This window comes from Scomber japonicus, chromosome 9 (assembly GCF_027409825.1).
Source record: "Scomber japonicus isolate fScoJap1 chromosome 9, fScoJap1.pri, whole genome shotgun sequence".
In the NCBI taxonomy this organism is placed as follows: Eukaryota; Metazoa; Chordata; class Actinopteri; order Scombriformes; family Scombridae; genus Scomber; species Scomber japonicus.
The window spans coordinates 27,037,228-27,055,079 of record NC_070586.1 but is presented as its reverse complement, the minus strand read 5'-3'; the positions used below and the strand labels follow the sequence as shown (position 1 = coordinate 27,055,079).

The following is a 17,852-nucleotide window of genomic DNA, read 5'->3' as shown; positions in this document are numbered from 1 at the left end:
CAAAGCAAAAGATACCGTCAGTCCCTGGGTGGTTAACTTCCTGCATGGCCTTTGGAGTTAATGTGAGAATTCATTATTTATTTTACCCACAAACACTAATCATATTGCATAATTCACACTACCAGTACTTACGCTATCAGTCGAAACCAAAACCCTTGAGTGATTATTGAACATTGTTACAGAACAGTGAGCATGAACATAAGTGCCTTTCATTTTTCTCACAGCATGAGTGACAACAAACATTAATCTTTGGCTTTGTGGATTGCCGGACATGTTTTATCCTTCCCATCAAAGTCTATTAGGCTGCAGTTAAAATGAGTGTCAGGTTTATTTGTGTTTCCCTAGATGTTCATGGCACTAAGAATAATTCAGCTAAATAATTGAACCAGAAAAGCATCAAAAACTGCGATAATTAAGCCAGTGCTGGTTCTACCACTGACACCAATGTAAGAGCTGCTCTCACTGCAACAATAAATACATAAAAAATTCCATCAACACCAACTGACTTATCAGCAAAAACAGGAAGCTTAGTTTAAGATTGACTTAAAATAAAACAACCTAATAAGGAAAAGTCATGGACGACAAAGGGACACAATTACACAATACTTCATTTTGGGCGGGACACATGCCAAACTGGTTTGGAACCACTGTTGTACAGTAGATAGTAAAGATTTAGTGATGAATAACTGTGGATGTTTGCACACAGAACACACATGACCACTGTTACACAGTTTTATAATATTTTATTTCTCAATGCAACACATGATGTTATGAAAGTAGTAACACAACACAAGGTGTGCCAATATGACAGAATAATGGAAGAGGTGGAGGCAAAGAACACCAGTATTTCCTCCATCAAGTACATTATTTTCTATATCAGAACACTTAAGAGTGTGTTATAGAACTTATACCATGGCCACTTACCAAAGTAAAAATTGGTAGGGAGTTTACTGGCAACATAGCTGTAGCTGGCCTTTTTTTGCCATGGTTACCTGCTGTTTATAATACTGTACCTTGCACAATGACTTAACCATGGTTAAACTATTGACCATAATTATCTTTTTATACAAGATTTTAACAGCCAGCTAATCAGAAATGAACATTTCAATAGCCTTGGTATGACTTAACATAGACTACATGATGTAAGCAAGATAAATTATTGTGCGGATACAGAGTCCAGGCTCCAAATAGAAAGATTAAGACTGAAAACAGACACCAAAATTGAATATTTGGATACACAGCCCTTTGGTTTGGTTGACATTACACTAAAGAGTTTGTGCAATGAAAATTAAGTTGTTGTTTTTTTTCACTGGATCATGAAAACAGTCTTACCAGAATTATGACCTTGTATTAAGTTAGACAATTTTTTTGTATTATGCAACAGATTCAGTGTATCATAAATAGATAACTTACTAGATAATATACTGTACAAAATCTGTTTTTTTGTCCTTTTTAAACCACATGTCCCAACTGTGACCAAAGGTTTATTGGAATGCATTTAAAACTTGCAGTTGAATACTTTCTCATTCATGAACAGAAAGTCTATTGCAAACAGTATGTAGATGACACTGGGAAGTTCAACATTAGTGTCACCTAATGTCAGTGAGTTCATCTGCTGTCCATAGAGAGATCAGTCCAGTCATCTCACTCATTTCAGTTTTCAGGGCCGTAGGTTGCACTCCTAAGGTTGTCCTCACTGTTGCTTGGTCTCAGCCTTTTGCAGGATTCACAGTAACGGCTGAAGAACATAGTTTCCTTCAGTAGCTCGACATTTTACAGTTCTCATCCGTCTTTTTCCTGCAATGTGTAGCTGAAAAGATATGGACACATTAGTATGTGCTGTTCCTACTGAAATAAAAACTCATTTGAAAAGCAGGCTAAAGCAAAATTATTGAATTGTATTTTTGAAATTTGAAAAAGAACAGACAATGTGGTGTCACCTAGGGAGGAACTGTTTGCAATTACAATCAGTGTGACATTCACTTTGCAGCTATGCTATTTAGTTTCTAAGGCAGGAATTACTAACCATGACATGATCCAACAACATTTCTTCATCTGTGATTATGTCATTTCTTTTGTGCGTGTGTGTGTGTGTGTGTGTGTGTGTGTGTGGGGGGGGGGGGGGTTATCCAATTCTTTGCTTAAATTCTGAATTATTTTAACCTTATTGGTTTACAGAATAACATAATACATTATGAACCTCCTAATAACTTTGACTTGGTGTACAGTCCTGTGAGATGTGACCCAAGTAAATAAAACTGGATAAGAAAGTGTTTTTACTGTATGTTACTGTATGACTTGTTGGTCCATGCTGGTCACACCCTTTATGGCATTTCAGTTTCTATCAGATAAGAAAACTCAAAGGGAACTAGTTGTTGTGGTTGTGATACAGTACAGGTTACAGTCGCCTATGTTGGTGTTTTTAGGTAGAATACAATTATATCGTCAGCTTATTCCCTTTTATTTTTCTTCTTACTAATTACAGAAGGTTTTTTTACCCTCATCCTCTTATCCTTTTGTGCAAGTGTACATTTTTTCCCAACAAGACAGGAATTCTGATGCTATCACTTCCACTGCACATGTCTCCACAGGAAGGTATAAAATAGAACCGAAAAAATATTAAAAGGATATGCAAGAAACTATTTACAGTCTGGCTTCATCAGAATTCCCATAGTTTCCTTCCATTTTTCTGTATGTAGACAGGTGGGATCACGATAGTCTTTTCACTCATTTCATAGGGAAGAGGGATTTTAAGCAAAAAGGCTCCAGGAATAATATTCTGTTGTACATTCTGTTGAATCTCACATTCACAGTTGAGTCATTGGATTATTTTAAATTACAAACCACAGACATTGCTTGCACATATTTTCATAGTCTGCATTTAAAAAGAGCTAAGCTCATCAAAGTTGAGGAAAATCCATCCATCATCTGTGGCATGTCTATTTTCTCTCTGTGATCTACACACCCACATACAGTATTGACTGCAAATAGTTATCATCATTTCAGTCATTTATTTTTTGTTTGGTTGTTCTAATACTTGTTGGGGTAAATATTCAGAAAAAAAGAAATGTATTGTAACATAATAATCTGTTTATAGAAGCAGTTAGACAATTCAGTTTAAGATGATTTTGTTAATTTAATTGTTCAATTAATCTGAATCTCATATAATTGAATCAAGAAGATCAAGCTACAAAATCAATGGCATGCAACCATTCATATAACAACCAGTCAGTGAAGAAGTTAAAAACTGTTAAACAGTAATTTATCCTAACTAACATATTAAAAGCCAGCCAGCATGAGAAATACACTGTCCTGTGTTGATGTGTTATCATTTGTCATATTTATTGTTTTTAAGATAAATGTTACTCTTTATTGTAATGAAGATGTTTGATCAAGTGTAAGTCAATTCAAACTGTTAAATTACCACTGAGTCAGAGAATGAAATAATGCTTTGCACAAACATCCAAGTCTAAGATAACATTTAATCATTTTTCAAGGTATCAGGAAATAGATCTGAAATGCAAACATGATTCTAATTAAATTAAATATTTGTATTATTGTAATACAGCGTGTTAATACTGAAAGCTTCAATGATTTTCGCAGCAGTTGTAGGAATACAGCAAAGATGAATATTCATTCACAGGCAAATGTTTTTATTTTATCTGCCCAGACCTTAACAATTTATAGTTCAAGTGTTAATAATAATTCATTTATTCAAGTGTTTGCTCAACTGCTTCCATTCAAAGATGCTGATGCAGTGTGATTGGCTCTGATATCAGCTAGGCTTAAAAGGGAGTGCAGGAGTTTTCTCACAGGTCACTAGCACCATGGTTTTTTTTCATCCTGCTTCTTGTTTCATGCCCTCTTGGGCTAACTCGCTCTAAGCTAACTAAATGTACTTTATGGAAGTTGGTGTGTGAAGTCCGGTCAGAGGCCCTGTTAGCATACTGCAGAGAAAAGCTCAGAATTACAGGGTTCATGGCACAGGGGGAAAAAGCATTAGTGCACACCAGCCCCTCCTAAAGCACCATCAAAACATTAGGTAATGTGTACCTAATGATATGCTCAATGCAGTGCCTTAACTTATTACACCAATATTCAGGCTGCTTTGAAACCACGTGTAGCTATAACCTGCCGCACATGAGCAGCTCAGTGTAGTAAAAAGCTTGTCAATCACAGACCCTGCAACAAATGTCAGTCACTGGTTCACATGCCTGTTTAACACATGACTGTACCCTACACAGTACAGGACACATAAGAAATATGTATAATTATATATGTATAATTGTTGTAAATACGTATGTTTTGCATGCTATATTTTCACACTCACACAGCAATAACAAAGTGTCCATTAATACAGCACTGGACACTTTGGGAGGGTACAGCATGCATGTGTGAGAAATACAATTATATCTTCATATTTAGCTGGCATAATGATGCAGTTTGTTCCAGTAACACACAGTAACTTACAGTATAAACTTGAGATGCCTACATTATAAACACAATGTCCTTTTTAGAGTTGTCCTAATGGGTTGTCAACTAATATGACTCAAATATTTACACAATCATTTGGAGTAATGAGCCACTTGTAGTGACATTAGTCAGTATTTATATTGCGAATGACATTCTCCACCATCTCTCTGTGCTTTGTCTAATGTCTGGTTATTTGGGCGCATTTTACTCACCACAGTGAAAGCAGGCAAACTAAGAATATGTATGTACTGTATTTGTTTTATGGTTATCAGAAGATTTTGTTGTGGATTGTCAATAATAATATTATCAGTCCAGAGTCCAGAAGCATCACATACATTTTCATAAAATGAATTCTCAAGGGTAGATCAGTACAAGTTCCTGCGCTGCTCTCGTTGACCCATCAGATACTGCTCCAGAGCTAAATCTGGGCTGATCAGCCTCTGTGGTTTCTTGTCCCTGCACCATCAGCACATAATATCAGATTAATGTTTATGTGACTATAGCTTGTCTAGGATGGAAAACATTTTAATGTGAATTTGATGGTTGTGCAAGGTATCTTTTTTCAGCTTTTTTTGTGCAACATGTTGACAACTGTTTACTCAGGTGTGTGTTTTGATTATTTAATTGTAATGTATCAGCACAGCGGTAGCACACATTGACATGTTTCTTATAATAATAATAATAATATTTTACTGTGGTTTTACATTCCTGTAGGACTTCTGCACTGTTACTCTGTGTCTTTGATATGCTAAAGAGGAGACCTGTGGTCATGTTTCTGGACCAGTCTGTCAGACTCATCACTTCTGCTCTACACTCACACTGAAATTTACCTTGTTGGCAACCTTGCTGGCTGCCGCCCTTTGGAAAAAAAAGCCTAAAAAAATGTTCCACTCTCTGTTAGCTTAATTTTAGTGTTCTCAATCACAGATAAACTGTGCTAACAAGCTCTCTCTGCTCATAAGACAGCAATGCCTTTGAAATACATGAAGGCTTTCTCTTAAATATGTCCAATATAGATATTAGGCCAACTGGAATACCAGGCTGTCTCACTTCAGAGCAACATGCAACTAAAGAACAGACAGGTACACTTGAATTTATTCTGTCAAAAAAGTAACACAACTGAGCAGATTTGCCTCCATTTCCACTTTGATTAAAAAAAAATTGAATTTATGAATTTATGATCATGACAGATGAGTTAGAAATGCTGTTGTGCAGGGAATCCATGAAAACATGCACTTGTCATATAGCATGGTGCATACGTGACAGAGTCTGAAAGCAGCTGTGGATGTTGATAAGGGCAGGAGTGATATGCCTGCATGTATTTCTGTGAAAACAAAGTAAGTATTGATAATGGCTTTTATGTGCTGTGTAGAGCAGTGCAGACACTTTTCCCTAGTAACCATTCATCTCAGTAACTCGCTTTTTTATCAACCTTGGGACACATCAGCCCCTGACTTAACCAAAGCTACTGTTGCATGTTGTCCCAGGGTTTAAAGGAAATGTGGTGCTAAATTTGGTCTTTTGTGTTGCTTGTTAAATAGAAGACAGGAATGACTGTGGAGCGAATAGTCTCTAGCATGGATAGTCTCTTTGTTGGCAATAAGTAACTGCTACAGCAGTCCAGATTCTACTGAGAACAGTTTGTCATATTCCTTCATTAAACCTGTCTCCGAGCCGCGGCCTAGTCAGAGTCATTCTTGAACGGCTGGTCTCACTTACGATTCTAATCCTGCTGAAAGCGCAGTGTGAGTACGCTGAGCCTTCCCTCTTGGGGTGATTTACTACAGAACCCACCAGGCTCCTTTTAAGGAAGACTTTTATATGCTCCTAAATGTCTGCCATTTTATTGCCCCATTGATTATGTCTGTAAAATTCCACTGAGAGGATGTCATATAAAGAGAAGTAGACAATTATATATAGTATGCAAAGTAAATATTTAAAATGAAGCATCCCTTTCCCATAAAACCAGGATACTCATGGGAATTTGGATAGTGAAGCGAGGGCTGTAGTGAAAGTGTGCCACTTGTCCAATAAAATTGAATATTGAGTTGTGAATTTAACTTTTGTTTAAAAAAAATAAATTCCAATTCTGCATTATTAAATTAAATGTATTGCTTTCACTCTCACATTTAGTGTTTTAAACACTTCAGATTAATTTCATGTATACTGTATTTTAATAGAAATGCATATAAACAAGCTACAATTTCAACTTGCACAGAGCTTTCAGTTTGTGACAACATACAATTCAGAACCAAAAGCTGGAAACATCAACCAACTACACTTATAACATATTTTAAAGAATTATAATAATCTTTTCACTTTTGACTTTTTTCAGCTATAATAAAACAATAACAACAAATTCAAGTAAGATAAGTTGGAAATCTTGTGGTATAGTTTAATTTATAATGACAATCACTTCAAAGCTTTTTATTGTAATTGAAAATAATTAGAAAACAAAGAGAAATTCAACAACTTACAAATTCAGAAATCATAATGTAAATTAATTTGGTGAGTGGTGCAATTTGCACACCATAGTCAACTCACATTTTACCATAAATGGGTTCAAACTTAATCAAATCTACCATCTGATATGTATTACTGTGTACCCTGCAGCATTGAACTTGTGTTTATGCATTAGAATAATAATGAATCAAATACTAAACTGTCCAACCCCAGTGGACCTGAGTAAACATGGGCGTTCTCATTGGCTGTCTGTCTTGTAAACAGCCTCTCCAGTTACGGGGGAAGTCTTGTGTGTAAGTGATAAAGATTTATCTGCTGCAGGGGGTGTTGGGCAGGGCACGCTGAGGCCCACTGACAGGCAGAGAGCCACGCTTAAATTTGGAAAAGTTGTCAAACATGCCATGTTGCACTCTGTTAATGGCTAATGGTTTTACAGTGTAACTTAACGGTCATCCTTATCTTTACGGGGGACAGTTTTCTTCAGATGCCATATAATTAATTGATAAAAAAAGCTAAATATAAAGTATACAAGTTTCTCTAGAATATTAAATTAACAAATTAAATTGTTAAATTAATAATAATATATAGTGCAAAACATTGTCCACCCCAAACACAGTGCCAGCAACACACCTTAGGGTCATGAGCCATCTGTGGACATCTGTTAGTTATTTTTTATTACGTTGACAGCTGAGTCTGGAGATTTATAACATGTAACATAGTAAAGTAATCGATACAGATACAGTCCACAAACATTCATTGAATCATGCATGAAAATCCAAATATTAAGTTCCAGTCGTAGTTTTGTAATAATGAAACGCCCCAGCAGCTGCCAATGGTTCAGAAATGATTTATTTTTCTGCACTGTTCCGCTTAGTATATTTTACTCCAGGACAGCAGCACACTGATGTATTAGAACATATCCAAATATGGATTTCTACTTTAAATAAAAGCAAAATGATATTCCAAATGAAAAAATAATTATCTCTACTACGACCATGTTTTGACATTTAAAATATTAGGATGCCTTATTTATGTATATATTGAAGAAAAGTCGATTAACAAGTTGATTACTAAAACTATGGGTAGATATATCTTTGCAAATAACCAATGTAATTCAAATATCCTTAATTCACAATTAAAAACATCTTTAGAGGCCTTTTATGCATTCACTTTTCAACCTTTTTCAACCTGTTTAGAATTTTTTTTTAAACTTTTTATATTTTATAGAATCTTTATCTTTCCATTTTTGATTATTGTGTTGGCAACAGAAGTGAAACAAACACAAAAGCACACATGCGTAGGCGTGTTTTCACAAGTGTTTGCTTTGCACAATAGTCTGCTAATCTGCAGGAGGATGTCCAAAAGTATTAAGTAAAGTAAATTGTTTGATTCTTCATGAAATTGACTCTACACTATAGGTCTTCACACTTCAGGTTCATAGTGCAAATGATCTGCTCACATGTCACATGATGGACCACTGATGTAACACATAACTCTCTATTAAATTCATTTTGAAGAAGAGGGGGGAAATAAGGGATGAAAAAACTGTCCAAACTTGTTTCAAACACTCACAGAATCCCTGACACTTCGCTGTCCTTTCAGTTTCATAGAGATTTGGTATCTAGTCTGTGAGTTTGTAGACAGTAAGATGCACTGAGATTTCATTATGTAGTACGTCCACTGTAATACTTCATGGCAAATATATTTCTTTAAAGGTTAACACATTGAATTCAGTTATTCAATTACGTGTAAGTAAAATGCTGAATGTGACTTTTCCCTGCTGGGTATTTTTAATCATTATTTTACCATTGTGTCAGGTAGTTAACTGTTGTAGCTGTTGTACTTGATATGTAGTTTTATATCAGCTGTGAAATGAAATGTTTATCAGTGTCTTTGAAACTAAGATAACACTTTCTGTATTTGAGTGTTTGTGTTCAGTGGAGATCTTAAAATAGTCATCATACTTGAAACAAACTGACTGTACAAGGAAAACAAGTTAAGATAAAGGGAACTTACAATTCAGTCTCTGGCTCTGAGAAGTCACTGAACTGTGGGCTGCCATTGGACTGGACAGGACCAACGGAAGCCTCCTCACTTCTGCTGCTTCCCTGAGTGCTGGCCAGGCTGTCATTGCCCTCTTTCCTGCCTGTCGGAGGTTTTTGGAAAGAGCCTGCCGTGCCTGACTCAGCCTGCCACAGAAAGCAGGAGCAGCGACTCCGCAGCTCTTTATAGAAAGTATTGAGCTGCAGGGTGGACAGCCACGGGCAACCCAGCAGGTTCTTGAAAGCAGTACGAAACTCTGGACTCCTGCAGTAGATGATAGGATTGAGACCAGAGTTGATATAACCCAGCCAGTTTAACAGTCTGAAGATCTTTTTTGACGGAATATCTCTGTTAAAAACGTTGATGATGTTTGCAACAAAGAACGGCAGCCAGCACACCGTGAAGGTCCCCATGATGATACCCAAAGTCTTGAGGGCCTTCTGCTCCTTGACAAGCATCAGCCGAGACGGCCTTCGCTTGACGCTCTTCCTCCGCGCTACATTGTTGCAGCTGCTGGAGGCCACACATGCTGAAGGCAGGACATCATTAATGTGGGGGCCAACTTGCATCTGCATTGTCGGATACTCATTCTGGAAACGCATACGATTCTTATCTATAAGCTGTACTTGCCGCTTCGCTATTAGAAAGACTTTTGCATACACAAATATCATTATGAGCAGTGGAATGTAAAAAGACACTATAGATGATATAATGGCAAAGGCCCTGGTGGTCAAAAAATCACAGCATGCAGGGTCATTATAGCATTGATCCGCTTCAGGGTCGCCGTCTGCACGCCAGTAACCTTTCATAATTGGTACAAAGGAAATTAAGGCAGACACAACCCAAACCAAACAAACTATTACCCTTGCACGCCACTTATTGAGTAAAACCTGGTGTCTCAGCGGCCTGGTAATGGCTATATACCGATCCACTGCTATGACACAGAGCGTCTCAATACTCGCTGTCACACACAAGACGTCCACAGAAGTCCAGAACTCACAGAACGTTTTACTCAGCTTCCAGTTGCCCGTCACCACAATAGTGGCACCAAGAGGCACCACAAGGACCCCCATGATGAGGTCTGCACACGCTAGAGACATGATGAAGATGTTTGTCGTCGTCTGTAGCTGTGAAGTGCGAGCCACAGCTATGATGACCAACAAGTTTCCCACCACTATGGTCAGTATGATGATGACCAGAATGATGAGACTCCAGGGTCCTGCGGGGCTGTGGTAGGGTCCTGTGCCGTTGTTCACAAAGGATGCTAAAGTACTCATGCCATCCATTATTCCCCTGGCTCAACTCAGTCACAAGAAGTTGAAGATGTGTTTTATTACGTCAAAGTACACAAAACTAGAATATCTACACTTCTTGCAATCATCATAAATTTGCTCAAAAAAAAAAAAAAGACACTTCTCTATAAGAGTTTTCCTCAGTAAAAAATACTTCAATTCTGTGCATTTCCTTTTTGGCTTACATTTTACACCTTTGGAGTCTTGTGTGGCGATGCTCAAACATCAGCAGTGGCTTTCCATGTTTCCAAAGACGAGGTTCATCTAATGAAGGCAACAGCATGTTCTCTAAAAAGATGTATCCAAACTGTCCACCAAGCTGAAACAATATTAGTTCATGTTGTTGCAACACTTTCATGAATCCAAGAAAAAAAAAAGTCCAAACATTAGGTGAAAAAAAGTTTTGGAGAGGAAAACTCAGCGTTGTCCATTTGAATATATCCACTAGGATTAGAAGAGAGTTGCAGTTTTTTCGCTGAATCCTGTATGAGCCACAGTGCCACACAGTTGGACTGTTAGAGATCAAGCAACAGTGACGCTGTTGCAAGAACCACCAGAGTGCACCAGAGTGGCTGCCCACTCTTTCTTTTGCACTCTCACTCTCTCTCTCTCTCTCTCTCTCTCTCTCTCTCTCTCTCTCTCTCTCTCTCTCTCTCTCTCTCTCTCTCTCTCTCTCTCTCTCTCTCGCTCGCTCTCTCTGAGCGGAGTGCAGGTTGCCCAAGATTGTATTGGCTCTAATCACACCCTGACTGAAGGCAGAGGGGAGGAGTTGAAGTGTGGCTGTGTGCTGAAACCATACAGGGATCAGCGCCCTAATAGAGCCACACACATGCAAACAATCAACCACACACACTCCCAAAGACACATATATATAACTTTTGGCCAATAATTGCATTAGAGTGTGTAAAATGTTTTTAAGGTGTGTTAAAAAAAGAAAAGAAATTCATCTGCAATAAAACTGCAAAAATAACCTTGTGTATCTGATCAACATCAGCTCTCTGTTCTTTACTGTCACTGATGTTGTGTTAAATGTAGCTGCTACACTGAGCTTGTTAACCCATTAACTGTATGTGTCACTTGACTGTGTCAACAATGTGACGGGCTTTTCCACTGCTGGCTTCTGTTCTGATTGTCAAATGATGCTGGATAATGTCAAACACACTTCCAAGCCTCAACAACATTTCTTGTTGCTTATTTAAATATGTCTTACCTTAGCAGTAAAACCTATTGTGTCAAATGAAGCAGGTTTAGCTGTTTGTGATTATAGCACATTATCTACAGTTTAATACACAACTCTAAAGGTCTCTGAACATTTATAGTTTGTGGTCAACTTTGCTGACCACAAAGCACGAGGCATCCCTGACTGCAGAGAACAGGAAATCAGTGCCCTCCCTTTGACTCAAAGCAGTGAAAGAAAATAATAGATCCTTATCTCACTGTTACTCAAGCCGGTGCACTGAAGAAGAACAATCAGGCAAATGCCTTCCATGCGATTCACTACAGATATCCAGCTAACTGCAGGGCTAAGCTGTCTTGTCACCAAGCAGTTCCTTCTTTGGTCAGCTCTACTACTGCATACTATCACTTAATGACAGGATACACACGAGAACACTCTCATAAGCTTTTATTTTTACACTTTTCATGTTGATTTCTCTGTCTATTCACATTTTATCACGCTTACCATCTTAATATGGTTCAATGCTTTTTCCCAAATTCGAACAGGACATTGTTATTTACACACACCAGTTGCTTTCAGAGGAATATAAACCTGTATCATGAAATTAGTAGACACTCATTGCTCAGTAAAATGCCAACTGCATAAGAGACAAATGTGTATGTAGCATTAAAAATTATTTATGGGTTTTCCAAAGCAGCTTGGACTTAAATATGCTCACTCATGCAGAGACCGAGAAAAAAATGCTTGCCAGCACCAGTAAAGCTCCCTAATTAACACTTTATATCTTGTTTGTTTGATCAGTACAAAACTGACTGTGAAAATGACACTTTGTGGTTTTACGGGAGGTTATGGGCCACTGCTTATCTAATTCTTGGGAAAAAAATACTCTTGTATTTCTCAAAATGTCAAACTAAATATAACATGATATTTGGGTTTTCAAAATTTTCACAGACCACACAAAGGTTCATGTTTCATTTCAGTAAACAAAAGTTTTCTTTGGGGAGAATCTAATAGATATTTAATCAAATTACAAAAATGCTTTGTAGTTCTCATACACAATGTCTCCCCTCCATTTTTTTTTACACTCCCAGTTTTTTTTTTCCAGAAGGATGACCAAGAGGCCCCATCTAACAGCATTTCTGTACATGAGGGTCACCAGTGTGGAGCTGACAGCTTGACAGCTGCTCATTTGTCTTTGCGTGAGAAGATGCCATTGGTGGATCTGGACCTGGTCCTAGTCTAGTCAAGCACAGCAGCTGGCACAAAACTGAGTTGTTGATAGTAGAATCAACCGTGACAGGTTTCTCACCCTATCACAAAGAGAAAGAGCCCTGTTGGTAAGTGTTAGTGCACTGTGCATACAGTGATTTATATTGCATAATATATCATTTGCAAGAATAACTTTTTGCATTTATTGTGCACGACTGACAAATGAATGCTAATGAATAATAATCTGTAATCTATGATGTATTTTTTTGCCCAGAAAGGCCAAATATAAGACGTCTTCAAAACATCAGCAAAATAAATGGGGTAAATTATAAACACATTTCCAGGTCTATATTTTTATTCTGAGGCTCTACTGGAATATCTTTGCATGACTTACAGTTTTTAAAAACCCTCCTTATTTATCTAGTTTCTGTCTGAAATGGGCTGTTTTAAGGCCCCCCCCCCCCACCCGCCAAGGACCCCACCATGTTCAAATTGGTTAGCTTCATGAAGCAACGTAAACAAACCATAAAACTAACTTTTGTAGTAGGACTTCACTTCTTTTTCTCATTCTTTACTCAAAATGTAAAACTTCTCATATACATCTGTACATATTTGATCATGTTTGGCCGATGCAAACAAGACATGGAAAAATCTTAGCAACAACCTTAGCAACCAGAACTATTGAACGGATGGCCATTTATGGGTATGTGCAACAACTTCACATCAGCTTGTTGGCAAGGTAGAAATAAATGGCCCGAATGAAGCATTACGAGCAGTTTGAAGCTCTTGCTTTTGACTTAAAGGGAGCTTTTGTAAATACAACACATGGTTTTGACCCTTTGTCCATGTTTAACATACATATTCAACATTATAAGGGCACATAAATAACAGAAAATCACAAAAAGCATGTCACCTTTAATGATGTGCAAATCTTAAAAATTGACATGGCCCTGCAGTGCACTTGACCCCAGCTGCAACTAACAGCATGTTACTGAAATGTATGCGGTACTTGTACTTGTTCCCTGCATTGTGTGAAATGGGTTGTAACTCTGGTGACATATTTGACAACATCTGCATTCTTACCTAGAAAGAAAATCTGATTTACAGTGTGCAAATGGATCCAGGATTCTGTTCAGTTCATGATGGCAGTCTGTAAATCATCAGAGCAGTCATAAGACTTTAGAAAACCTGTTTATTACTCGCTCATTCCGCACATCTACCCTGGGAATATTTCCGTCCTCTCCATGGAAACCTCAAAGATGATAACTTCTAATTAGCTTATATCCAAAGAACTTCTGGTATTTCTCTGTTAAGGCTAACATCATATAGCAATGGCCTGATCCTTGGCAGCCATCTGGATTTTACAAGCTTACATTTCAATTTATAACACAATCCATCTGGTCAGTGCCAGCACTCCCATGCTTGGAAAAGTCCACACAGTCATTCTCCCACTCACTGCCAACACAGAAAGCCAGAGGGAGTAAATCTTGCCGACAGAGGTTGCTCATATTCACAAGTACTGATCATAGGCCATTTGTTTAACAGTAGATTTTTAATGGAGTGGCTCCTCAAGATATTGTTTGGATCTGCTGAAGCACCAACTAGAGAAAGGTTTAATGTCTTCATTCTGTCAAACACAAATAGAACAGGAGCCGGCAGTATAAGTTTAAACACAATACAAAGGAGGTCAAGCTATTCCATTTAAAAAGGGCTTTTAATCGGACTATACAATCTGCTTCATGTTCATGATCCTACATGTTTAAGGACTCCAGATTAAATCAAATTTTGGTGAGGGATTCTTTTCACACCACACCTTGTAGTGACTCTTCTGCACATCAGATGTTTACGAATGCCTCCTGTGAGTTTGTTTGGTGGATTTTCTTTTTTCTCTTTTGCACAGGAAGCTCTCCATTAGCTGGAGAAGCTAATCAAGACTGGAAGTAGGAGGTAGGAGTGGCCGAAAATATAAAACAAAACTTCAGACCCTGGAGCGCTAATCATGGCTTTATTTATAAAAATATAATAATGTGCGTTACATGTGTTGGAACAAACACATACACGTCACGAATCTGAAGAAAAGGAATCATGGAAATTATATTCAACAAGAGAACATTTCATCCTCATGTATGCATCCTGTGGGGGTTAAAGCCCAAAAGCAGTTCCTCTGCCAGAGGATATAGGATGTGTAGAGGTGAGAGGAGGGTGGTTAAGGGGCCAAGCTGTTCAGTCTTCCGCAGCTATCATGTCGTGGGTAAATCGCACACATTATGCTGTAAATGGAACCACATGCTGGGGTTTCTGGACTAAGGGCTGTATACAGGGAATACTGAGGGCTTAAAGCACCGATCCGATGGTCTCTGTCCCTCCATACACTCTCAGGAGGAACATCATAGACCATTGTCAGTCTATTTTCAGAGCCATCCTGAGTATTTTATTCTGAAAAACACATTGAATGCATACAGATGTTTCCCATCTCAAGCTCATGTTCTTATAATTAATGCAAATAAAATGAATTTCCTAAACTGATTTGAGGTGTATTTTGCACATTGCTATGCCTCCTGCTTCCTTTATATTTATATTTGCCATTGTGATTGCATTTAAAAGGAAAACCAATTAAGAGAAAACTGACTATGCTGTAATCATTAGCTTTAGTTGTTCTGTGTTTGGACTCATTTTTAGGCAGTATACTGCTTACACATCGTTAAACGTATCCTTTTGCACAACAAAAGTTAAAGTACCTTGTTAAAACTTCTCTGATTAATAAAATCTCAAATATACAACTATGAGATATAAGATGATGAACCTCAGTATGTGTCCTGGAAGTTTCAGGTTTACACACTGCACTCATGTAAGTTTCATAGTGATTTTTTTATAAATATTTAATTTTGGGGTTATTGTCATGTATTAGTAGCACTGACAGGAAATGAGAGGAGAAGGGGGGAGGGGGGGGGGGGGGTGACATGCCACAAAGGTCCCTGGTTTACTTAAGGCAGGGATGTTGCGGTTGATGGTCAGCTTAGCCAGGGTATACAGAACTGGATGTCCCAGTAGCACACTGGAGCATGAGTGGCTTCAAAACAAGTTGTGATGCCACTCAATCATGTCTTTATACACTGCTACTGGCTGAGAATATGATGTGCACTTCTTTTCCACGCTGCCCCAAAAACAACAACGGTGAATAAAGATGAGTTTAGAGAAACCTTCAGCAGCAACACAATAACAGCAATGTGAAAATATTGGTATCAAACTCTACAAAAGCATCATTCTGCACAGTGAAACTCAAACATCCAAGTGAAGGAACAAGAAGCAAAATACATTATTTGACAGGAGGGGGATTTTAAATTAAACAAAACCATCATGAATTGGAAACTGTTAATGAGGCTAAGTAAGAAACCTGTTCGAAAAGTGCGAAAAGATTCATTTTTCATTTTTTCATTGAGGGAGAAGGAGATTTGTTTTTAATGATTTTAAGGAGGTAATTGGGCAGTTTCTTTGTTTTGAAGTCACATCAGACACAAATTATTATTCCAAGCAGAGTATTATTTTTTTATCTTAAAACATGTCTCAGTGGTCTAACTACTCTCCTTTAAAAATTGGTAAATTTCTTGGTTGATTATAATTAAAGATTGGAAAAGTTTATATATAATTATTCAGATCTAGGCCCCATTAAGTCTGTCCATCCATTCATTTTTAAAAAACGCGTGTCCTGCTAAGGGTCATGGGGCACCCAGGGGAGTGATCTCGATGATGTGTGGTTTATTTTCATAACTTAGCAGCAGTAGCTGTTCAGTCAGCAGTGAACTGTTTGCTTATGTTGAACACCAGTGAAACATCTTGATGCTTGTATTACAACATACTTCTACGGATGTTTGCCATATACTTGTGCATACAGTATCTGGAGGAGGCTGTGACCTTATGCCTACGCATGGAGTTGTCACCCAAGTTATAGTCTACTAAGGGAAATCCAATGAAAACGAGTAGGAAATCCTCCTCCTTAATGTCTCTCCTTTAACAACCTGTTAATTAAATGCCCATTCTTCAACACGTAGGAAGCTTTGTGTGTGTTTTCTTTGGGAGCTCCCATACAGGACAAGCTTTTAATGACCAAGAGTTACCTTAAGAACTAAAGAGGACATGGTCTGCAGGAGTATCTTGTTCTGCTATTTTGAAAGCAAAGCACTGTCACAACACAGTATAAATATGCTGGCGTTTCCATTGGGTAAACACTGAAAAAAACATAACTGTGACCTGACAGCTGCAGCTTGTGATATTCATGTCAAACTCTGATTTCTAAAGCCTTGGCCAGTAGAAGCAGGAGGTTCGGAGGTTGTAAGTCTGCGAGACTACTGGTGATGACCATTACAACATGCTGTTAAAAATCCATGCAGTCATAAGGTCTGCTGTTATTGCGTAAAGGCAAACAATAAATTAGAGTCAGAGGTTGACACTGGCTTTATATCTTCATAAAAGAATGAGTTTGCTTCTGATCATCCTCTGGATCAGTGTCAGAGTGAGGAAAGCCGGAGAGCAGAGTGCTGGCGCCAGAAACAGAGACACACAGACAAAGGAGAGAGAAGGGCTCTGGTTCAGCTCTCATCTGGTCTCAGTGTCAGCACCATGTTGGCCCTCCGCAGTCATCGGGAGTTAAGTTGTAATTAATCACTATAAATACTCATTACCACTTGTGATTCCACTGAATTATTGATGGCAGTCCAGGTGAGATCCACCAGTAAGTGAAATGCTCTGTCAGTTGAACATGCCAGATAAAGATTATCGGCAATCTCAACAACTGGAGTGATGACAGTATGCAAGACAGTTAATTGAGCATTGAAAGGTAAAATAGGGGCACAGGCATAGCACAAAGATAATGTGGGAGAGCAAACAGAGAACAAGAAGACAAAGACTAATTATGATTTGTTTGGAGGCTAAAAGTCAGGTTGTCTAGTAATCACATGGTTAGTAGTTCAGTCTTCCTAACTGCAGGTCAGACTGCTTTAAACAGGGCAATGAAACATGTTTTAATCGTTTGATATTCAGATGAAGTTCATTTTCCATTTGCACACAATTTGACTTAAATATAGTACACATTAGCTTACCATTTACACTGGGTATATTTCTTGCATACTTGCTTCAGTAGTTTTTACATGATGTATTTATTTCATTGTTCAATAGATAAAATACTCTCTACTCTCTGG

The 17,852-nt window shown here is 38.0% G+C and overlaps 1 protein-coding gene across 1 annotated transcript; it reads right to left on the bottom strand.

The window, feature by feature from the left end:
• Window positions 1–1,700: 1,700 nt before the first annotated feature.
• Window positions 1,701–10,621, bottom strand: adrb3a (adrenoceptor beta 3a). The gene is made up of 2 exons (XM_053324765.1): window positions 8,953–10,621; window positions 1,701–1,810 (listed from the first exon to the last, which is right to left on the bottom strand). The coding sequence occupies exons 1-2, from the start codon at window positions 10,263–10,265 to the stop codon at window positions 1,783–1,785; spliced, it is 1,341 nt and encodes a 446-aa protein (XP_053180740.1). The 5' UTR covers window positions 10,266–10,621; the 3' UTR covers window positions 1,701–1,782.
• Window positions 10,622–17,852: the final 7,231 nt, after the last annotated feature.

Excerpts from the sequence above, each read along its gene's own strand:
- adrb3a (XM_053324765.1), bottom strand. The coding sequence starts at position 10,265 with ATGGATGGCATGAGTACTTTAGCATCCTTTGTGAACAACGGCACAGGA. Across the intron at positions 1,811-8,952 it reads TCAGAGCCAGAGACTGAATT|CTACACATTGCAGGAAAAAG; the intron begins GTAAGTTCCCTT and ends ATATCTTTTCAG.